Source organism: Fonsecaea erecta (genome assembly GCF_001651985.1).
Source record: "Fonsecaea erecta strain CBS 125763 chromosome Unknown Scaff12, whole genome shotgun sequence".
Classification (NCBI taxonomy): domain Eukaryota; kingdom Fungi; phylum Ascomycota; class Eurotiomycetes; order Chaetothyriales; family Herpotrichiellaceae; genus Fonsecaea; species Fonsecaea erecta.
Window position 1 is genome coordinate 939,204 of NW_017387255.1, and position 22,468 is coordinate 961,671.

A 22,468-nucleotide genomic window follows, 5' to 3' on the forward strand; every position below is an offset into this window, starting at 1 on the left:
GATTCTCTCCGGGTTATCTCGCCTTCGGTCCGTTTGGCACCTTTTTTCTTGGCAATCAATTTGTATGGAAACCTCACCAAACTGACGAGATTTCAGCCTCGATTTACTCGATAATTTTATCAGTTGAACTACTAATGTTTGTATAAAATCCGGTTATATTAGTGGAACCACTGTGTCATGGAGACCGTGTCTCTCAGAAGTGCTGAAGTCATAATGTCGGCACAATGCTCTGTCATGCGCATGACTTTATACAACAATACACCTAGCGTGGCATCGCTGGAGTTGGGTTGCTCCCATTTCAAGTCTTGGTTGAGTCAATAGGATAGAGCCTGGGGTTGTCGATGCGTTAGCACAGGGCTTGGTGAAGTCGAGCAGAGCTCTATATCTTTGTCGGGCGAAGCCGGTTATCGGCTGCTGCCCGCCAAAGGTATTCGATCGTGGCCTAAAGGGCCGCAGGTGAGATATTAGTCCACAGCCATTTCAATCAAAAGAGCAGCCCGGTCAATAGTCCGACAACTCGTTGTACGTAACCAGAGGCTGGTCTCGTGCTTCTGAAGGTAGACCCTGAAGACATGAGTGGGAGGAAATTCATATTCTAGTGCAAACAAAGGGAACCTCTTTCCATCGTTTGTCCTCGGCAATCCGCAACATATATCCTGACATTTCCGTTTCCGCTCGGATACAGAGACCAAACCCCGGCGCCCAAAGATGATCTCGGGAGGGTTAGGTGAAATTTTGGGAGACGTATTGAGTTGTTGTACGATTTTTCTCTGGCGCTTTCTAGGGCAACTGAATCAACATAATGAAAGCGAAGAACCCGCCAACAGGTTGAATGGATATGCCCGATTTTATCGTTCGATCAGGCAGGAGGATCTTGCGCCGGCCCATCCGCATGGTCTGTCCGGCAGAAACATGAAAATTTGATGGGTACATCTGCCATGGCTGTGGCATGCGTCAGTTGGGGTCTGATAAGTCGAGCTTCTGCTATACGGCCCAGCTTCATCAGACATTCGTAGTATCCACGGAGCGCCCAAACATTGTTCGGATGGCGAAGAGCGCGTGGGAGCGTGTCGTCAAACCCCAGATCAGCACTGTAAACCGCTACGGCGAGTTCAGGGTGACCTTGTTCCAGCAAGAGAGCACCATAAGCATGTCGAGGTGGCTGCATCCACCCCCAAGGCTCATCGTACGGAAGTGCGTCATCGAGAGCAATAGATTTACGGAGATGTTGGAACGCTGCATGGAAGTTGCGCCGTCTATATTCCAATTCACCATCCAGCATTGATCGGGCAATTGCAAGAATGTCGAGACAGTTATTGTTGAAAAGTGTTCGACTGGATTTCACCCGCGAAACTGCTTCTTCGAAGATGACGCGTTGCTTCTCTGCTTCCTCCACGTTTCCGGTAGCCGCCAAGGCGACACCTTTTGCGTAGTGAATCAAGGCTGTTGTAACGCAGTAAAGCTCTTGATCGTCGGGCAGAGAGAGTTCAAGAATTTCTTGCCACAAGCCGAAGCGAATTAAGGCGTGAACACGCATCCCATGGAAGGCCTCGAGCCAATCGGCCATGGGTGGGGACTTGACGCGAAGGAGTTCTTCTGGGACCGTTGCTTCGAGCCAGTCGGCAGTTTGTAATGCGATTTTTGACTGGCCCGCAAACATTGCAGCATAAAGGCGAAAATGATAATCATGGCATCGATAGAGGGTGTAGAAGTTCAGCGCCCCGGCACGAGCCAAAAATCTCTCATCCGCGCGGATTGCATCTGTATTCGAAGCGATCGCTCGGCGATAGTCGCCACAAAGTATGTCAAGGTGGGTAGGCATATGCTGTAGATGGCCGGCATCAGGTATCAACCCTCTCAAATGGTCTGCTACGGGCATAGCAAGCTCAGGGCTGCCGGACATTTCCATCAGATGTATGTATAGGTGTAACACGCCGGGATGTTGAATTCCACCCTGCAAGGCTAAGGCGTGATCAAGGACGGCTTTAGCTTCTATCGTCCTTGCTCCAGTGGCTGGGCGTCCGGTGGATAAGTCCCAGAGTCTCCAAGGGGTGAGATTCATCAAGGCGTCGGCGTAGAGCGTTGCTACATCAAGGTCGTCGGGGAATGCTTCATACACTGATTGCATGGCATCGGCGTACGGTTGATTCCAGATAGAACAATCAGCAGCTGCTTGCGCACGTGGATATCGGAATTCGAGGGCATCAATAAGGGCTTTTTCGACCGCCGTGCCGTTGATGACTTCGGCTTTCGCTTTCTGAACAGCAGTATGAGTCTGAGTCACAGTTGACTCGAGCTCTTCTCCGTCAAAAAATTGCCATGGTTTATTGTAGTTAGGACCCAGAGCGTATGCCAGACCCCAGTAAGCCATGGCACATCCTGTATCCAGGGCGATAGCCTTTCGAAAGCATTCTGCGGATTCCTCGTGGTTGAAGGCGTAGCTCCAAACCAGACCACGGTCAAACCATACTTGGACTTCTTTGTTGTTTGTGCTTACGGGTCGAGTGAACGACCCCAGGTTGAAATACGAGTCTGAAGCCCTTGGAATATCGTCTTGAAAGCGATCACCCGCCATCTCGTCCAGAATACGTCAATGTGATTTGTTTTACGAGTGGTCAGATGTTACGAAGTGACAAGGAACCGCAAGCACGAGATGGCTGGCGGGGTTCGCTCGGAAAAGCGTTATTGCGGACGGAGTCATCGACTCAACACTCAATTGGCTGTGCCTGGACATCGTCGAATTGCAGTTGCACGTGAATCGCAGGCATTCCTTCGCCCTGTAACCTGGTTCATCAGTGTCGAACCCATCCTGGGATAGAGCACCTCAGTCGACATCGATCTGTTCCTTGACCACATTATCTGCTGCGCAGCTCCTCCTGCACTCATTCCATAAGCCTCCTCTGTTACCACCGTCTCCCTTGACCTCTCCAGCGTCGCGAAATCCCCTCCTCGGTCGAAGTCCTTCTGACTCGCTACCTGTCCAATTGAGCTCGGGGTGCCTTCTGAACCTGCGGTTAATGAAAGCTTCAACGAGCTCTGCGACTTTCCAGAATAACTGGTCGGACAGGACAGTACATGAGTGAGTCTACGGGTGGCGCACAAACGTTTACAACAAGGTCGGCAGGTACAATTTCTCTTCTATCAGGGATGGTCGTCGAATCATTAAAAAGAACTTTGCCATGGTCATGTCACCGAATCAGTCGTCCGGGAAGAGATGAAGAAGACCCTCTCGACGTTTGGGAATGTGTCTACGTCCAATTGATAAAAGGAAATCGACGTTGGTTTTAATCCAGGTCTAGATAGATAGGGAGTATGCAACTTCTTCCCCCGCTACGACTACCATGCTTCAGCATTGTCTCGTGCATTTGAGGCACACCTGCTTCCCTGTGCTTGTCTAATCTGGGACTCCTTTTACATACGCTATTGTAGTTGCCATCGAGAAGTTCATGCTTGGACTACAATTCATGATAGTAATTGTCCAATTCATTTGAAGCCCCAGCGGGATGTCTCATCTCAACGTCCATCTCGTGGAAATGAGGATCCCCCCAGTAACCTGTTCTTCCGCTCAGCTCACTGGAATTCCTACAACGTGGATGCTCCCGATCTTCCGCAGCGCCAAATGGCCACATTGGTATGAAACAGACCTCGTTGAACGCGCAGTGAGGACACCTTTTCCAGACCGACCAGTCGAGATAATCGGTGAGCGACCGCAATTTTTCCATGGACTGCGATAGCGTGACGTTCGTGTTGAGCGCTGCGAATAGAGTCTCGCAGATCTTCTTCGTCACAGCCCGGATCGAGCGGCCCGCAATCGAGGTAGAGGCATCAGCGTCCGGGTTGAACTGGGCCACACAACGATTCACCTCCGCTGTTGTGTTTCGCGCATCTGAGTCAACAAACACGCGCAAAATCAGCTTCAGCTCGTCAAAAAGGTCTTCGGCACTTGTCCAACTGCCTCTCAGCAGATACTCCAGAAGCCCTGCATAACGCTCAACCACCATATCTGCAATACTTTGCCAGTCGACAGACATCTTGTCATCGAGGGTGCTGAGAGGATCCCATAGCTCTATCATACTGTCAACATCTTGTCGAACTCGGTCCAGAGCTGCGGTTGAAAGGCCCTTCAACCTTGGCAAGTCGGTCTCTCGATCGAACAGATCGAGATCATAGGCGTATGCCGTCACGAAATAGTCATAGTCTAGTCTCACTCTGCCACCACCAATGCCGTCATAACGAGCGGCAACAAATTTGATCCATTTCCACACTTGCCAACCGAAGCTTTTGTCGTCGGTACCTGAATCGGGTGAAAATGGACCGGCCCTCACCGATTGCACGAAATCCAAGGTGGCAGAGAAGGAGCACATGATGATCTCGAAACCAGCCTCCATGCGAATGAACCCCTTGATCTTGCCCTCCCAACGCTCGTGAGCTAGTTTGCAAAGGTCGTGCGCTCGTTGTTTCTCCCCTCTCATGCCGCCACCGTCAGACGTAGTATTGAGAAGCAGAATGTCTTGCGAGTCCAGGGTGCCCTTATCACATTTACCGGCTGATGTGCCGTCGATGTAGAGCAGCGGAGTTATCTCTTTGGTTCGATAAGTGTGGAGCCAGCCTGGTTCGACATGAGGCCTCTCGGGCTTGCGTTCATGACTCCGGCTCCTGTGAGACAGTATGTTCTGTGCTTCCCTCAGCGTATAGGAACTAATTTCGTGCTTTGCAAGAGGCGGATCGGGCAGGATGGCATACTCTGCCTCTCTACCCTCCTGTGGGTGCACCGGCTCATGCGGCAAATACAATCTTCTTGCAAAATTGATCGCATGTTCGGGCTCGAATGCAAGCCATTCTAGCCCTTGAACGGGTTCCCTGTTGGGGTTGCCATGGTAGAACTGCGTTCCAGCTGGAATTAGGGCTGGGAAAAACGACATGCCGTTGTGATGGATCGATGATCCCCATTGTCGCATAGAAGAATGGATGGCGTTGAACACATGGTTTGCATTGCGGACTTGGTCATCGTCGCCGTCGACCGGCTGGTGGGCAGGCAATGCTATTGTTTGTGCGGCTCGTGGGAGGATGAGCAGGGCCAGGACAAGGAGTGGCCGCAAAGGCCACATTTGTTCAACTGTTGAGCGAAGGCGAACGAGACGACACTGAACTGGGTTTCGAGGAAGATGGACCGGCGCCTGATTACACTCATGGTCTTCGACATGTATCAATATCAGTGGGCCAGAGTGCGTTGTTGGGATCTTATCTGGCGGGTGCCTGAGTGATTGAGCTTATGCACACTGATTGGCGTTAACTCAACCTCGGTCCACTAGGGCATCGGATGCAATTGGATGACGATCTAATACTCCTCAGATAGACGCCTCGACGCTTACGTGGACAGCAGACGCAGCTTTTCTCAACTTCATCTCAGAGGTGCAGGGCCGACTGTTACGATCCCCTTTCCCTTCAGCTCTGCAAGAACCCATCGCACAGCGTCACCCACTAATTCAGGCTTCCTCAAGGGACTGTCATGCCCCCAGTCCATCAGCTCCCTGAACAAGATGCCGCCGTTGATGGTGCTCCCAACCAGATCAACCTGTGCCTTCACCATCTGATAGTTAAACATTTTCCACTCCTCGATAAACTGCCTCGCTCCGCGGCGCTCCTGCTGCGTCCCACCCCCCAACCTCACCCCCTCGTCATACATCTTTTCGTAGTCTCTCGCTGAATTACACCTGATCACGGCCAAGATCCCCCCATCATAGGGGTGCTTTTCCAACTGCAGCTTCTCTGCCAACGTCCTTGCACTCGCATGGGTGTCTTCCCTCCTAATGCCCTTTATTGTCCGCATACTCGCTTGGATCGCAGCATTCCATTCCTCGTCGGTCATGCCAGATTCGGCCCTGAGATTTGTGAGCTTCTCCCAGTCCACGTCCTGAGACACAGTGACAAGGTCGGCACTCGGTATGCGCGGGAACAATGCCCATTCTAGCTCGCTGCCGGTGTCATATAGCACGGCTCCAGAAATGACATCTGTAGCTCTCGCTGGGCGATATTTGATCAGTTGATGGTGCAGGAACTCTCGCAGTGGGATTCCCCCGTATGAATGTCCGATGAGAAGATACGGTGGATGCACGCCGATTTTGTCGAGGAGCGCATCGAGGTCCCTGGCCCCGTCTTCGGCCGTCAAAGTCTCGACATTGGAGGGTAGCGTGCTAAGGTCATAGCCTGCCCTATCGTAGAAGAGCGTCCTGACAAACGTACACAGATGTTGTTCAACCTTGACATAAATTGCAAGAGGTCCGCCTGCGCCCGTGAAGAGGATGGCTACGGGGTCGCCGGGACGACGAGCCGGGCCGGAAGCACGAGCGAACAGAGACAGATCCCTCGAGGGTAGAGATACCAGGGCTGAGATGCTGGTGTCTTCCTCCCATGGATTATGTTTATGGATCGTCATTGCTGCTCTTTAACCCACCGCCCATCTGCCATCAACAAGCAGCCATCAAATTCGCTCCCTCATCTGGCCGCAATTCAATGATATCAGACACCGCATAAGCACCACGCACTCTTGATTACGTCACACTCGACGGCTCGGGCGGCAAGGCGGCAACGGCCAGTCTGCACTGTGTGACCTGTTGGGCCCTGAAGTTCAATCATCGTATTTGAGCTACAACTAAGCCACACTCAATCTCAACCTCGATTTCGACACTCCTGTCACCTCAACCTCTCCCTTGACGACCCCTCGTGCTCTATTTGGGGATTGCTGAAGAGAGCTTACCCTGTGCGTGCTCGGTCTGAGGTAGCCCCGCAAAAATCCCGAGCTCAGGCATCCGGCGGCATGCTACCCTTAGTTCGCCCAGCCCAGATCAAGCCCACTAGCCTAAGGAGCTCCGTGCTGTTGACAATCCAGGCAGCTTCCCCAGATCCTGGCCTGACCCATTCGGTGTACTTCGTCAGACTCAAGAACGTGTCGAACTGCTTAGACACCAATGTGGTGTGATTGAACATCTGCCGGGCCAGCCCTTTGGAGCCGCTGCCGATTTGTATGAAGAACCTCAGGATCCCCAGATCCCCTACCAACGCTAACAAGAGTCATACTATGACCAAGAATGGAGTACGGAGCACATACCAGCTTATCACCTCCAATTCCAAAGTTCTCTTCGTCGCCTTCCCCAACTTTGCGGAGGTGTGGCATTGTGGGGAATCCAGGTAAGGTGGGATCGCACAGAGGGAGCGGATGGATTTGAAGACCCGGATTTGGATGACTATTTATCAAGCGTCACAATGCTGCAGGATTACATCCTGGTCACATATACCCCAACCTCGTGAAATGTCTTGCCAATGTCGTCTTTTCGAATATACCCCTTTCCCTCGGGGTAAATGAGGCGCTATAAAACTGCCGTTGCTTGGAGAAGCCCGGGGCAGCCACAGCTGTTTGCAGAAGTCACACTCATGCCCCTGCAGAAGCTGGCATAAAGACCGCAGCCCGGCATGAAACCCCAGAACACTCGCCTGGAGAGCTATTAACAGTTTTGCGAACTCTCAAAATGGGTGCAGCAAACAAGTACAATTTTCTCGTTGTCTTCTTCGTGACCTTCGGGTCTCTGACATATGGGTACAACTCTGCAATCATTGGGGCCGTCATCGGCCTGCCATCCTTCTTTCAGTACTTCAACATCGACATCAAGTCAAGCGGAGGCTCCCGAATCACTGGAGGTGAGGAGTTTGCAAAACAAAATGGACTTTTACAAAATGTGACTGACTTGTTGTTGGCAGCAACCAATGGACTCTTCGCAGGGGGTGGATTCATAGGCTGCTATCTGATCACCTGGCTGGCTGACAGGGTGGGCAGGAAGAGGTCCATCCAAATCACTGCCTGTATTTGTATTGTTGCAGGTGCCCTTCAGGCGGGATCTATTCACATTGCTATGTTCCTGGTGGCCCGCTTCATGATGGGCGTGGGCGTGGGCTTGGTCAACGTGATCACTCCTCTCTATCAATCAGAGGTGTCTCCTGCCCACTCCCGCGGGCGAATGGTGGGCAGCCATGGGTTCATTCTCTGCGTCGGATACGTAAGTCTTCTTGCCTATTCCTTTCTCAGACCGCTTTCTCACATACGGCACAGGGACTAGCTGGATGGACGGGTTACGGTTGTTATTTCTTGAAGAATCAAGTGGCTCAGTGGCGTCTCTGCCTTGCACTGCAAATTGTTCCGCCACTCTGCCTTCTACTTGGGTCTCCATGGCTTCCCGAGTCGCCTCGATATCTGGTCGCAAACGACATGCAAGAACAAGGTTTCGAAATCCTTAAACGATTACACCACCACCCCGAAGATGAGGATGACACCATTGCCCGAGAAGAGCTGTATCAAATCCGTCAACAATTGGATCTGGAGAAGCGCGAAGGTTGGAGACAAGGCTGGATCCAAGGCTGGATTCTCTTGTTTTCCAGGAAATCTTACCGAAAGCGTCTGCTCTTTGGATTTCTCCTTCTGTGAGTACTCTCGCACAAGTTTTCTTTCCCATGTTCGCTATCGGTTATTGCGAGATCACCCTGACATTAAATGGATGTCGTTCGCATTCATTGCATTTGGCCTCCTTGCCGAGTATCTCTCGTGAATTGCAGCCTTCGAACCTGAGGCAATAGCTGACACTGAGCAGTGGCCTGGTCCAGAGTACGGGATGTTTGGTCATCAACAACTACCAAGTCCTTCTTTACAACGGGCTCAGTCTGTACGGGGCAATGCCCCTTATGCTGTACGCTCTCTGGGACACCTGGGCAGCCTTCATGAACTTTATCAATTCGCTTCTACTTGACAAGGTCGGCCGGATCCCGATCATGGTTGTTGGACAGGTTTGCCACTTGTGATCCCTTCCCTACAACAGATACTGATGTTTTAGATCGGATGCGCCATCTCCGTTGCTGGGTTTACTGCTTGCCTCGCAAGATATGGCGGTACCGACAACCGAGTGGGGAATGGGTTCGGCGTCTTCTTCCTCTACCTGTGTATGTCTACCTCAAAATGTGATTCCTGCTCCTCGACTACTAACTCCAAACCAGTTGTAACGTTCTTCGGTGGCTCAATGGACGCCTCATCTTACGTTTACTCTTCCGAGATCTTCCCGACCTCAATCCGTGCCCAGGGCGCCGGGTTCAGCGTCTCAGGCTTGTTTGCTTTCAGCTTGATCTACACCATGTGTGCCCCTGTCGCGTTCAACAACATTGGCTGGAAATACTACCTAATCTTCATCATCGTGCCGTTGCTCGGAGCCACAATCATGGCGCTGTTCTATCCCGAGACCAAAGGCCTCGCCCTGGAGGAAATCGGGAAGAAATTCGGCGATGAGATCGCTGTCGACCTCACTCATCTCTCGGCCGAAGAGAGAGCCAGGCTTGACAAGACTCTGGTGAATGCAGAAGTCGTCGAGATGGAGATTAAAGCTTGAAAGGGCGGAACATGGTGCAACAATAATGGACCAGAGAACCTCAGGCCCGTAAGGGCGAGGTATTGTAGTTATTCTTAGTATCTGCCCTGGTCTGGACACTGGAGACTAGGAAAGCGGTGGATTGCGAGAAATCGTTGTAGCTGTTCGATAGAGCTGATCGCTCACGGTCAGTTGGCCAGGAGTAACGGCTTGTTAAGCACAACTCGACACCAATTTCGAATATGACTGCCATTAAATTAGTATCGAGCAATCCTGTATTATATGTACGACGTTTGTCCCATCATAATTAAGTCTATCTATATCTTGCCGCCGTGTCTCATGCTCGCCACTGTTGCTACTCGAACTTGAGTGACGATTACCTCTATTCGTGGGTACTCTACTCGCACGCTAGACCCGTTCTGCATCAATTCCTTCTTGGTAATACAAGACGACCAGCGCCGCATCCTCTGGATTGCGCTGTAATGGCCGTGTCGCTCCCACATTTTGCCTACCCTGAGCCTCTTTCTTTGACAGAATCGTCCGTGCTCTGGAGAATCACCGGGGAAATTCTTGTTATCGCGTGGTGAGGCTGTCTCCACCGTAGACTTTTTGGTTGTTCGCCCCTCCTAGAGAAAGGAATTGTGTATGGATTTAGTTGAGTATCAACCGACCGGCCTGAACCTCGATCGTTCCCTGATCTTAGCCCCGTATATATAGAAGAGAACCGGCACCGGAAAGAAGAGGACACAGAGAAATGCCAAAAGTGAAGTTGCCCAAGGCACCCCCAGATTGTGGTACATGGCTGGGGCGAACAGGGGAAAGCCTGCGCCGGCTATAGACCTGACGAAAGTGTTGACGGCAATGGCACTGTTGGAATAGAACCCGTAGCAATCAATGATAAAGTTGGTGCCTTGCCAGAAAGTCGCCAGGCACCCCATGCCCAGAAGCGCTGTAGCAATTACTTGGGGAACCCAGGTGATGTGTGGATTAGACGTCCTGCCATAGATCAGCGAACAATGTGCTTACCAGGATATTGATTGCAGAAACAGTGCGAGGCAGCTACTTACCAAGCAAATAAAAATAGACCGATCGGAAGAACCGCGGCTCCGATAATCATTGGCGGCAGCCGCTCTTCAGGAATGACTTTGCCATGTTTCTTGAAGGCGCTCGTGAAGTTGGTCCTTGTGGAGTAGGCGATCATGCCTGTCCCCATCGCAATGCCGACAATAAACGCGGCAAATGGAAGAGACCCGACTCCAGAATTCCAGCCTCGTTGTTCCTGGAACGAGATGGGGTAGGCCTCGAAGAGGAGATACAAGATGCCGTAGATGAAGCTCATGTAGGCAGTAATAAGGGCCAGGATCGGTTCTTGGGCAAACATGACGAAAGGCCGAACGAGATATATAGTCGTCAGTGTTTTTATATTCACCCGACTCTCGTCCGCTTTGGCGTGCAGTGCCCAGTTTTGTGTTTCGTATCGCAGTCGCTTAGCTTTCATCTGTAGGATCCTCGAGGCGGAAGTCTCGGGAATCAAGGCCAGGCCGATACACCCAAATAGTGCGGTCATAATCAAGGTGATCCAAGCGGTCCATCGCCAGCCGAGATAAGACTGTGTAACAAAGCCGCCAATGATGGGCCCAGCAACGGGTCCTGTGAAGGCTGAGGCTGCAAACACGCAAATGCCATACGCTCTTTCGATGGGTCCCCAGATATCAGCCATGGCACCTCCAACGACTGCCAATGGAGCTGCAGCGGCAAATCCCCCAAAGAAACGACCGAGCATGATCGTTTCCACGTTCTGGGCAACAGCCACCGGAATCTGGAAGACTGCGAAGACGAGGTATCCGACAAAGAGAGGTACCCGGCGCCCAAAGACTTCCGACAATGGCCCAAAGAGGATGGGGCCAAACACGAAACCAAGAAGGAAGAGGGATACCCCGAGAGTAGACGGAACTTCGCCTATGTGGTATTCTTCGGCGACAGGACGAATAGCAACAGAATAGATCGAGCTTGCAAATGTGACCACAAAAGTCTTGCACAAACATATCAGCAATCCGATCTCCGCAGAAGAAGGATTCATTGCGGTTGGAAGTCCAGTAAACATACCATAAGACCCATTGAAATAGTGATACCCCATCGTTTTGCCTTTGACCAATTCTTGGGGTTTTCTGGATCGTTAGGGCCATCGAAGTCGACGAGGTCATTGCGAGGCCCAGAAGTTGAATTAGCATGTTCTGGAACAACGACCTGTTTGTCTTCGTCGAGTTCCTTAAGCGACAGTACGTCGGACCTTGCCTCGAAAGGCAGCGATGGCTTTTCCATATCTAGAGTGTCGTCAAGCGTGGACGAAGAAGCCGAGGCAAACGCTGCTTGGATGGCTCCTCGTTCGTGTCCTTCCATTTCGTCACAACTTTCGCCAATGTCAAGTCGTATGCACGATGGTCACCACCATGATGAACATCGACATCAGAACACTGTTATAATACCATGAACAGTGACAAGAATGGACATTGTGCCAGAAAAATATTGGCTTGGTAACAAGCGGCCGCATGGCGCTGGATTTAAAAGGCTCCGTTGTCGGAAATACGGCAAATAAGAGGTATGTACGAGGACTCATGAATGGGGTCAACCATTGGAGACGTCCAGAAATGTGATAACTTCCTGCAGAAAGGGTCCATCGTGGGAATCCATTTGTCGAAAAGGGTAAATTAGCGCTCCAGCCTTCTGTGCAGGGTTGTGAGCCTTCTGTAGGAAACAACTGGCGCAAAATCGACCAGAGTCTCTCTCAGCCCTGAGATGCTTTCGTTATCAAGATAGAAGCCACTTACCCGAGTGGCATTTATGCCTCCTTTGGCGGCATCCGGTCGTTTTCCCTGGTCAAGATGACTGAATCTGTCTCGAACCGGGGGTCCATGGTTTCCTCTTTCAGCAAGCCCAGCCAGATCCTGTCGATCAAGTTGTGCGAGTCTTCGGGGCGTGATTTCGGCGCATCTTCGTGGTTGTAGTTTGGGGCTGCAATTCGCGCGGAGAAACCGGCATGGTAGCAGAATTTCCCCGTCTACTTTTCCACCAAGGTGTCGTCGTCAGCAGTCAACGTGTTCGTGACCTTTTGCGCAAGCCAACGACGATAGGCAGGAATGATGTAGGAGTGCGGTGGCTAGCAGGGGCATTTGAGATCTTTGTACGAAATCTCCGAGGGACGCCCGACGTACAACGTACAACGCACCCTCGAGGCACTATCTCCGTCTTCATGGTGTGGGCTTATAACTCATGTACGCGTATATAGGCACCAGGAGAAGGTATTCTATACGCTACAAAAAAAGATGCCTACAGCAAGCGCGAGCAGAAGCCATTATCCCAACAAGAGAAAAGGAAATGGGTAATGCTGCAGGTACGAAGCGTCGACGTGTCGGGTTGAGCAAGGGAAACCGATGCTCTGCGGCATTTGCTGCCTCGAATAGTGGCCAAAGTCATTCTTTGTGTCTATGCCATTGTTTGGCGCCGGATGCAAAAGTATCAACATGCCTGAATCCTACCTGTCTTGGTTGTCTTGCACACAAATTACCGCTTCGCAATGCGGGGCAAAAACAGACGGCAGATAAAGGCCTTTCGCCCTATCCTCGGCTGCCCCAAGGATGTTGTAGTATATAAGGATGGGAATGAACCCTGGGATATGTGCTTGGAGGTCTGGTGGCCGGGCTCTGGTTCCAGACGCAACACCCGGACTTTCGGTGGCAGAGGCAAGTTCCTTCAGTATTTAAGATGTGCATCGCATTCGACCTTGCTAGATCTCCGGGTAGACGTCAGTCCTTCTAAGCAAAGGGATACTTCGTCTGACGTCTCTCAGTGTATCAAGATCAATGTCAACTGTGAGGATATCTGGCTCCCGGGCCTGCTCCTCCTCCTTATCTATGTCATCCACGTGGTCCAGCCGCCCAGCAACCTGGCCATTCGGTGAAACAACGATAGTATCACCATAGCTCACACGCTTCCCGTTGTGTCTACCACATTGCGCCGAAGCCACAACCCAGCTCTGAGTCTCGATGGCTCGGCATCTCAGCAGGATCTCCCAGTGGAGTTTGCCGGTTGGCACGGTGAATGCGGACGGATAGAGCAATATATCGGCACCCTCCCTACGCAATCTGAGTGCAGGCTCGGGGAATCGCAGGTCAAAGCAAATCAAGCTACCAATTTTGCCCACTGATGTAGCATATGGTGAAACAATCTCATGGCCGGGCTCTGTCGAGTCACTCTCCTTCAGCCTCGGTCCGCTTGGACGAAGATCAAGGTCAAAAAGGTGTAGTTTCTGGTATCTGTGTACGATATCCCCCTCTTTATCGATCCAGATCAAGGTGTTACGGATCCTTTTAGAAGGTGGGTCTGTTGGTTCGTGGATTCCGACATTGATAGGTAAGGAATGAGCTCTAGCTGCTTGTTGAAGACCGCGAACAAATGAGCTATGAGAGACATCTTGACAAAGCTCTACCGACTCAGCGGCAGAGGAGGCGATGTAATCAGAGGCTTCAGGGAGGAAGAGTGCCTAGAAAGAACGTTTCACTGGTAAGGATCAGGTCGATGGCCCCGTTGAGATGGAGAGCCAAAAGCCCTGGACGAGAATGATGATCATCCCACCTACCTTTGCTCCGGCCGCCACGGCTTTCTGCACGAGCTTCTGGCATTGTGCGAGGTTATGGGACATAGATGCATTCGAGCAGATCTGGCCAACAGCCTGGGCAGCAAGCGCGTCAGCCAACCCGGAGACTTCGGACGACATTGGGAAACATGGATCCCTACGGCGAGCACCATGGTGGGTGGCGTGATGAGTGGCTTTCCCTCTTCGGTTTTGGGTGGTAACTAAGAAGCAGAGCAAAGCAGGACGCAGGATATCTGGGAGGGTGGGCTGTCACAGCAGCGATATGTCCTCCGTTCGCCCGTTCAACCGACAGAGATGGGGAAAGAGGAAATAATCAGTGGCCGGTCCATTAGATGTTTAGTGACGTGGTTTCAGAGCGCGGTGATGTTCCGTTGGCGGAGAGTCGCATCTCGCGCGGCTGACTTGCCTGGTTGGGAGTCCTTGCAGCCTGCGCCCGACTGCGCCCACTTGCACCCCTCTCTGAACTGCGGACATTGCTATATCCCCCACATCGCACCAACCTCTCCCCATGCTATTGAAGTGGTTGTCGTTCCGAAAAGGTCAAGCCACTACCGCGTCCAAATCGCTTTCATCCTCTGACAGTGGGCTCTATGCCTAGTGCAGCCCATAGATATCAATTCGGCTCCTGTAGCCGGCAAGCGATGTTTACATGCCAATGACTAGGAAGACATTCGGTTCCTTCGGACAAGGGAGCTACGAAATGCTGCCCCTGTGAGACCCGTCGACGACGCGTTAGTCCAGCGCTATTGCCATTTTCTTTCATCAGGTTCTCCGCCTGTGTACCCCGCCTTTGAAAAGCCTCGACCGAATGAAGGCGCTTCCGCATCTGCGGGGCGTGACTCTATCCCATCGAGTCGAGCTGCCAGAGGACCATCCCGAGGCCTAAAGGATGGCGCTTGTATCACATGTATCGCAGGCTTGCTTGATGCTATAAGACCTCAATTGATCTTCTTCCCCCTCAGGCTGCCTTGTTCTTCCCCTCAGCCTTCTTCCCTAGCAGCAAATCAACCTCGACTGTGCTTTAGTCTCACTCTGATCCCCTGCTTTGAATCATTGACGGCGAGCAACAACCACCATGACGACAGTATCGATCCCCAAACAACAAAAGGCTGCGGTCAAAGTCGGCGAGGGAGCTGATTCGAAAGCTCCTGTCAAAGAAGTCGAAGTGCCAACGCCAGGACCGGGAGAAATCCTAGTCAAGATCAACTGGCAGGTTCTTCCTACACAAACAAATTTTCCGTGTCTGACAAGAAAGTAGGACTGGTCTTTGTGCTTCGGACAAGTCCTTGATCAAGGATGAATGGGCCACATTTGGCGTGTCAATGCAGCCAGCCACAAAAGGCATTGCCGGCCACGAGGGAGCCGGCGTTGTCGTTGCGGTTGGCGACGACATGCACCATCGATGGAAGGTAGGAGATCGCGCCGGTATCAAGTGGGTTTGGAGCACTTGTGGCGAATGCGAATTCTGCACAAACGGCGTCGATGAGCTCCATTGTCCGAATCAGAAAAACTCTGGTTTCAGCCAGGCTGGAACATTCCAACAATACGCGCTCAGCGATGGACGATACACCACTCGCATTCCAGAAGGCGTGTCCGATGAGGAGGCCGGGCCTATCATGTGTGGCGGAGTTACGGCATACACGGCTTGCAAGCGAAGCGCCGTGAAGCCCGGGCAGTGGATAGTAGGTGTTGAGCAGTTGGAGTATCTGAAAACTTGCTCACCAGCCCGATATAGGTCCTTCCAGGAGCCGGTGGCGGTCTTGGCCATTTCGCAGTACAATACGCCAAAGCTATGGTATGATCTTGGACATGGTAATCCGCACACTGGGACTCACAACGTTATATAGGGCATGAGAATCATCGCAATTGATGGCGGGGACGAGAAACGCGAGCTTTGCAAACGACTGGGTGCCGAGGAATTTATTGACTTCACAAAGACCCAGGACATTACTGCGGAGGTTATGAGGATTACCAAGTATGGTGCCCACGGTGTCATTGTCACTGCGGCTACGAAGGAAGCGTACGCCTCTGCACCCGGACTGCTTCGCCCAGGCGGCACCGTGGTTGCTGTTGGCCTGCCCAAGGATCCTACAGTCCTCGCGGGAGCACCTCCTCTAATGTTGTGCCTAAGGAAATTGAATATCGTGGGTAGCGTCGTGGGTACATTGAAGGATGTTGAGGAAGCGCTGGACTTCACTGCTCGGGGTTTGGTTCGCGTAAGTCCAAAAGAACCCACCTTACCGCAGTGTCGAGTCCATATCTTACTAACTCCTGTCTCTCTCTCTTCAGCCGATCCTGACCAAGGGAACCCTGGAGGATTTGGACAAGTACATCGACCTCATGGTCGCTGGCAAGCTTGCCGGCAGGGCAGTGCTCAAGGTTTCGTGACAGGCGATCTATCAAGATTAGCCCCCTCGATGCAGTATTTAAAAATCCAAATATATGCACCAACTCACTCCTGATTAGCTGGAAACCGTCCTTCTCTGCCGTGCATTTCTCTCAAGTGGCGGATGTGGAGGGGATGTCATGTGGTACGTCGGGGTGTCACATGTTGTCCTTGATCTCTGACTATATCGAATGCTAAGTGCATGATGAATAGATCCTGTGTGGCAAAGACCGTCTAGTCATACGAGGAAGATAGCAGTGGTGCCCAAAACCTGGCTAATTCCCGAAGGAGCCGGGTTGTTTTAGCTTTCTTATCCTTCCCAATTGTCCGATCTGTCCGCCCAACCCAAGAATACATGCCTTAAATCACAACCACCGTTTGGGCGATCAAATGCCTCGTGGAGAATCCTGTAGAATCCTGGATCGTTTTATCTCACCACGAGAACGTCATCAACGCTGGATTCAATACAATCGGCAACAGGAGATGGCTCGCGGTAACCGTACTCATGGGCAAAATGGCAATGAAATCGTCGATCACCCAGTCAAACGGAATGTACCCCCCTGGATTCGTGGCCAAGATGGCCATGCCGACGATTCCGATGAGCGCAAAGGCAATGCTGAATTTGAACTTTCTCACCACTTTGGGGACCTCGATGAAGAAATTTGAAAACTCCGCTTCTTTGGAGGTGGCGCCCCATGTCATGTCGACCTCGAACATGTGCGCCAGCAGAGCCTGGGAGACGTGGAGCGAAAGCCCCCCAAGGAAGATGGAGAGCATGATGATCCATTTGAAGTTCTCCAGCAAAGCTGGTATGAATGGTTTCTGGCCGATGCGGTACCGCATAACGGCAAGAGCGATATTCCCTAGGCCGTTGAAGACAATCACGATGCTGAACCACACTTTCCAACTGTCAATGTAGTATTTGTCCAAGTAGCCATTGAACCAGCCGATGGCAAAGTAGTTGGCTAGTGTCATGATCCACGCAGCACCAATGGCGTAGTATGTGCCAATATAACTGATGATGGTGACCTTGGAGGTGAACCGTATATTGGAGAAGAGAAACCGTCGGAAAAGTTCTGTGAAGGGTCCTTTGTAGATCCACTTCCTCATCGGATGGAAGAGAAGCTCGTTGCAACCGTATGCGTACTTTTCCCATCGAGCAAGTTCGTCATACACGGTCAAACTTACACCCTCCTTGAAGCCTCCATGGGCCCAGGACGCCAGCCTGATGATATAACCGTCGCATTGAAGCCGCAAGGACATATCGAAGTCCTCGCTGACATGTGATTCGGACCAAAATTTCTCGTAGCCGTCTTCATCCGTGTATGAGACTTGCTGGATGGCGCTCCAACGGAGGATAGCATTGTGGCCCACAAAAGGTGCAACGTCGCCGTTAGCAACAGTGTATTCGATGGCCGTGTAGATGAGGTTGGTAAAGAAGGTGATGCCATTCTCGAAGAAGGTATGCACAACCTGCATGACGCCGGATGCAAATTGCATGATCCCAACATTCAGAGATTGTTCCATCTCACTCACGGCATCCAATAAGCAGTCTACTGGCACTCGGGTGTCGCTGTCAATCAATAAGATGTAGTCTCCGATCCGAATGTTACCGTCAGCCCAAGCGCGTGGGGTCTCATCGAGAACCTCTCGCAGGCATTCATCGTAAGCTTCGGACTCGTCGTTCGGAGTCCAGGCAGAATTGCGGTGATACCTTTGAAGCTTGTCCTCGACTTTGCAGGACAGCATCAACCCGTAGTTCATATTGGAGGCTTTTTTGAATTTGCCCTTGCGAACGAAACCTTCACTGCCATGTTTTGGACGAGCAGTCCAGCCGATATTGTGGTCTTGGTAGAAGTCAATCCGTGCCTTCCGTTGCTCTTCGTCAATGAGCTGCAAGCCGTCATCGTTGATGAACATGTTTGCGGTCCCCCCCTGTAACTCGTACGTCGAGATAGCTTGCTTGATAGACTTAACCGTCGGCGCAATCACGGAGGCAAGTCCTTCCTTGTAAACCGGACACTGAATAGTCACATGCGGCAAGATTTGCGTACGTAGGCGAGGAGAGCATTTTGCTGAGAAGTATTTTGAATTGAGTTGCATTTGTTGTATAGGTCCAAGGCATTGTGCAACGCAGCCGACGATAACCTGAGCGAAGAACTAGGGAATTATCAGTAATCCCGCTTAACCAAGAATGATCACTTACCAAAGTAAAGAATATCTGCACAGGGACCAAGGAGACAAAAGCCAGACGGATGTATGAGCCATCCACGGCGATTTCCGTTGCCAAAGACCGACATGCTAAACCAAGCAATGTGACAACAATGATTAGAGTAAATGCGACTAGTATTGTGTTCATCAAGTTGGTAGGACGTTCCTGGGGTGGTAGCTCCCCAGATTCGGAATCGACAGAGGCGATAGAAGCCCGGTTCTTTTCGTTGGTGACTTCCTCCTCATCCCTCGCCTCGCCGGTGTGCCACACAAGTTCCATCAACTCTGACTCGATCGAGGCCGCTCTCTTCATTATATTCGAAGGGTCATCGTCCCATACAACCAACAAGGAGTCGGCGGCGATGAATGCAGCGAATTGATACTTCCGTGCACGAGGCAGGTGGGCAATCGTGGGTAAGATCTGGACTCGGAGGCCGTTCGTAAGAGGAACGTCTGTAGCATCAGGAGCCCAAGCCAAGAAAGTTTTGATGACTCTCGAATTAACCGTCATGGCAACCTGGTTTTCAAATCAGTAGACTGTACGGGCCCAGGCGACGTATCCTACCTGCACATTGAGCTCGGCACAAACTTCTCCAAAGTGTGAATCTCGAAGGGCCGCGGGGCATGAAAGGTAGACGCCGCGAGATTTTCGAAGCACTACCCCTTCGATTTCTCCACTTCCATCGCTGACCCATAGGCGCGAACACTGTTGCTGGTAGAGATGGTTCACCATAACCTCATGTTTGATGTCCTCGAGGGCGCTTCGTACACTGCGTGTCGACCTGCCGCCGATGGATGCGGCATCGCTTTGCGAAGGCGAGTCATTAGAACGAAGAAAGCCCGGTATCGGGGAGCCAGCCGTCGGAGGCGATATAGAGGCGGAAGTGGTTTGCCGGGTGATTGATGGAGGGGAGATAGTCCATTGCGTTGATCTCTGATTCATATTCATGGCACCAACCGCAAAGCTACGCTCTTCTATAAGCGTTCGGATCAGGAAGACTGCCGATCTGAGAGCGGTGTGTTAAGGTAGAGAGCCAGACAGAGCTGAGATGAACTTTACTTGTAAGTAGAAAGAGGCTGAATATAAATCTGGGTCTTAAGTATGTCCCTTCTTCCCGTGAAGCATTTTGATGGACCATATAGGGTCCGCAGAGATGGGCCAACCATAAATAGTGATATCTAAATGAGCGCAGCAGAGACAGTGGCGGCAGAAATCGAAAGGACAATTTAGGGTGCCATACGCGAAAAGACCTACATTTGGCTTTCGACGCACCACAGCCCTTGTCTATCCTGATCCTACCTGGGTGCTTTTCCACTGGGGCCATGTCATATCGATGAGACATGATCAAAAGCATACGCAGCACAGCAGTCACTAGCCCGGTCGATATTTGGTAGCGAGATAGGATCTTCCGGCGCCCAAAATAGGGGAGCTCCAGAGAATCAGAAAGGGAACAACCCTGACGTGGATCATGCTTAACCAATCCAGGTGGTAGACAGTTGGGAATATCGTGAACAGGGAGAAATAGAATGGAAGGGATGTTGTCCAGGGGAACTTGATGGATCATATTCCCAGACAAAGTCCCTCAGACAGTGACCCTGATCACTATGCCTATTTCGGTCTAAGTCAGCCTCATCTCCAACAGCAAACCACGCTTCCGTGACTGGATTTGGCCAGACCAGAGCCTATGCATGGTGTCATTTCCGACAGGGCAGGGGACATTTGACGGTAATTATAGAGGGTTACCCTGCTACACGAAGTGGCTATCCCTGTCGCCGACTGCAGACTGCTGAATTAGGTTTATGCTTCTTGATTTCTACCTTGTTGGCGACAAGCACAGCTCTCCTTCGATCCTGTGGAGAAGAAATAGCTGTGTAATAAGAAGGTGGAGTGCTCCTGTCCAATCCAAGAGATTGGGAGACTGGTAAGAAGCGACATGCTTGATCCGCTGTTCGATCGTAGTTGGTACTCGTGAGACATATAACAAATAGAGCCGAGACAGATCCATTTTTTTCTGCGCCGACGTGAAGCGCGCGTTCATCAGCATTGCAAAATGAGAATATCGATGGTAAATCTGTTCTTATGGCACAGTTCTGTGCATGACACCTTCCAATACGTTAAGTCTTTCAGTTCTCTTTTGCGTCGCCAGAAAGCGCAAAAGCTTCACCTCGACCTTCTTACCTGACCAATACCGCAAACTCAAAGCTTTTCATTCTCACCATGACACATTTCTCTCGTCCAAGCTATTATCGAGCGGACTCGGCGACGAGCATCGATGCAACGCCTCGGGCTGGTTCCCCAGAATCGGCGACTGCGAGCGGTGGATCTCAACAGGAGAAGGCCATCAATCCTTTTCTCACCCCGTATGCCTCTGGAGACCCCTCAAGGGCGGCATCATCGGCAGCTCTCCCTCAATCCACGCTGAATCAGAGATACTTCCACTCTCGGAGAGTAAAGAAGGGAGAGGTGGAGCGGCCGTGGACAAAGGTCAAAGATCCTCGGGAGAAGTGGGTGACAATCATCCCTCTAATTGGACTTGCGATCGGCTTGGGTCTTGCGGGCCTTCTCATCTGGGATGGTCTCCAAACCGTGGTCAATCACAAGTATTGTCCAGTGTATGTGGAAGACTTCTCGAATGGATTTGACTCCAAAATTTGGACTAAAGAAGCTGAGGTTGGGGGCTTCGGCAATGGCCAGTTCGAGGAGACCACCGTCACAGAGGAGAATGTGTATGTGAAAGACGGGATGCTCTACATCAAGCCGACGCTGCAGGATCCCAGATTGATCGAGACCAATAACGTGATTGATCTGCGGGTTGGTGGTATATGCACCTCGCCAGTCTGGAGCAATTGCATCACAGGCACAAATACCACCAATGGCACTATCGTCAACCCCGTCAAGTCTGGGCGGATCAACACCAAGAAAGGCGCAGCAATCAGATATGGTCGAGTTGAGGTCGAAGCCAAGCTGCCCCAAGGCGACTGGTTATGGCCCGCAATATGGTTGCTCCCTGTCGACGACACGTATGGTTTGTGGCCGCAATCCGGAGAGATCGATATCGTCGAGTCTCGGGGCAACAACCACACTTATCCGCAAGGAGGCAACAACATCGTTTCGAGCTCTCTGCATTGGGGCCCAGACGCTGCCAATGATGCATGGTGGCGGACTAATGTCAAGAGGAACGCCTTGCACACGACCTTCGCGAAAAAGTTCCACACATTCGGACTCGAATGGTCTGAAAAATATATCTTCACCTACATCGACACGCGTCTGCTGCAAGTACTGTACACCAACTTCGACAAGCCACTTTGGGGCCGTGGCCACTTCCCCCAGGCTGACGAAAACGGTACTCGCATTGTGGATCCGTGGTCCAAATACAATCGTGCATCGACACCATTCGACCAAGACTTTTATCTCATTCTAAACGTCGCCGTAGGCGGTACGAACGGGTGGTTCGAAGACGGTAGAAACGGCAAACCCTGGGTCGACGCTGGTCAGACTGCGAAGAGGGATTTCTGGAATGCGCGCAACGCGTGGTATCCAACTTGGAAGAACGGCGGTGAAATGACTGTCAAGAGTGTGAAAATGTGGCAGCAGCAGGGATATAATGGTTGTCAGTGACGGGGTTCCAGAGTCTCTGGGAAGGTCACGGACACGTTCGGATACTGGGATGGGATCTCGCTGGTTGATAGTTTCCTTAAAAAGATTGAAATGTCGTGGTCTGGTGGCTATTCGCGGCATTGAGGTGGATCGTTTCATATCGCTCGAAGTACCAGCAGTTTGACCAGTGAGTTGTCGTCCAGGACACGCATGCC

At 51.6% G+C, this 22,468-nt stretch overlaps 10 protein-coding genes across 10 annotated transcripts; 3 read left to right on the top strand and 7 right to left on the bottom strand.

The window, feature by feature from the left end:
- Positions 1-859: 859 nt before the first annotated feature.
- Positions 860-2,575, bottom strand: AYL99_10902 (hypothetical protein; the record flags this gene model as incomplete). Its single annotated transcript, XM_018842408.1, has 1 exon — positions 860-2,575. One exon carries the CDS (start codon positions 2,573-2,575, stop codon positions 860-862), a length of 1,716 nt encoding a protein of 571 aa, XP_018688569.1.
- Positions 2,576-3,455: 880 nt separating this feature from the next.
- AYL99_10903 (hypothetical protein) lies at positions 3,456-5,108 on the bottom strand (the record flags this gene model as incomplete). The annotated part of the gene is made up of 1 exon (XM_018842409.1): positions 3,456-5,108. One exon carries the CDS (start codon positions 5,106-5,108, stop codon positions 3,456-3,458), a length of 1,653 nt encoding a protein of 550 aa, XP_018688570.1.
- Positions 5,109-5,401: 293 nt separating this feature from the next.
- AYL99_10904 (hypothetical protein) lies at positions 5,402-6,436 on the bottom strand (the record flags this gene model as incomplete). The annotated part of the gene is made up of 1 exon (XM_018842410.1): positions 5,402-6,436. The coding sequence occupies one exon, from the start codon at positions 6,434-6,436 to the stop codon at positions 5,402-5,404; it is 1,035 nt and encodes a 344-aa protein (XP_018688571.1).
- A 365-nt stretch (positions 6,437-6,801) lies between these two features.
- AYL99_10905 (hypothetical protein) lies at positions 6,802-7,174 on the bottom strand (the record flags this gene model as incomplete). The annotated part of the gene is made up of 2 exons (XM_018842411.1): positions 6,802-7,061; positions 7,120-7,174. The coding sequence occupies 2 exons, from the start codon at positions 7,172-7,174 to the stop codon at positions 6,802-6,804; spliced, it is 315 nt and encodes a 104-aa protein (XP_018688572.1).
- A 352-nt stretch (positions 7,175-7,526) lies between these two features.
- Positions 7,527-9,425, top strand: AYL99_10906 (hypothetical protein; the record flags this gene model as incomplete). Its single annotated transcript, XM_018842412.1, has 6 exons — positions 7,527-7,695; positions 7,756-8,051; positions 8,105-8,472; positions 8,640-8,832; positions 8,880-8,985; positions 9,040-9,425. The coding sequence occupies 6 exons, from the start codon at positions 7,527-7,529 to the stop codon at positions 9,423-9,425; spliced, it is 1,518 nt and encodes a 505-aa protein (XP_018688573.1).
- A 641-nt stretch (positions 9,426-10,066) lies between these two features.
- On the bottom strand, positions 10,067-11,804 carry AYL99_10907 (hypothetical protein; the record flags this gene model as incomplete). Its single annotated transcript, XM_018842413.1, has 3 exons — positions 10,067-10,400; positions 10,472-11,436; positions 11,511-11,804. The coding sequence occupies 3 exons, from the start codon at positions 11,802-11,804 to the stop codon at positions 10,067-10,069; spliced, it is 1,593 nt and encodes a 530-aa protein (XP_018688574.1).
- A 1,384-nt stretch (positions 11,805-13,188) lies between these two features.
- On the bottom strand, positions 13,189-14,178 carry AYL99_10908 (hypothetical protein; the record flags this gene model as incomplete). The annotated part of the gene is made up of 2 exons (XM_018842414.1): positions 13,189-13,944; positions 14,041-14,178. The coding sequence occupies 2 exons, from the start codon at positions 14,176-14,178 to the stop codon at positions 13,189-13,191; spliced, it is 894 nt and encodes a 297-aa protein (XP_018688575.1).
- Positions 14,179-15,133: 955 nt separating this feature from the next.
- AYL99_10909 (hypothetical protein) lies at positions 15,134-16,446 on the top strand (the record flags this gene model as incomplete). Its single annotated transcript, XM_018842415.1, has 5 exons — positions 15,134-15,271; positions 15,342-15,740; positions 15,794-15,853; positions 15,906-16,274; positions 16,348-16,446. The coding sequence occupies 5 exons, from the start codon at positions 15,134-15,136 to the stop codon at positions 16,444-16,446; spliced, it is 1,065 nt and encodes a 354-aa protein (XP_018688576.1).
- Positions 16,447-16,876: 430 nt separating this feature from the next.
- Positions 16,877-19,598, bottom strand: AYL99_10910 (hypothetical protein; the record flags this gene model as incomplete). Its single annotated transcript, XM_018842416.1, has 3 exons — positions 16,877-18,604; positions 18,651-19,172; positions 19,221-19,598. 3 exons carry the CDS (start codon positions 19,596-19,598, stop codon positions 16,877-16,879), a joined length of 2,628 nt encoding a protein of 875 aa, XP_018688577.1.
- A 1,275-nt stretch (positions 19,599-20,873) lies between these two features.
- On the top strand, positions 20,874-22,274 carry AYL99_10911 (hypothetical protein; the record flags this gene model as incomplete). Its single annotated transcript, XM_018842417.1, has 1 exon — positions 20,874-22,274. The coding sequence occupies one exon, from the start codon at positions 20,874-20,876 to the stop codon at positions 22,272-22,274; it is 1,401 nt and encodes a 466-aa protein (XP_018688578.1).
- Positions 22,275-22,468: the final 194 nt, after the last annotated feature.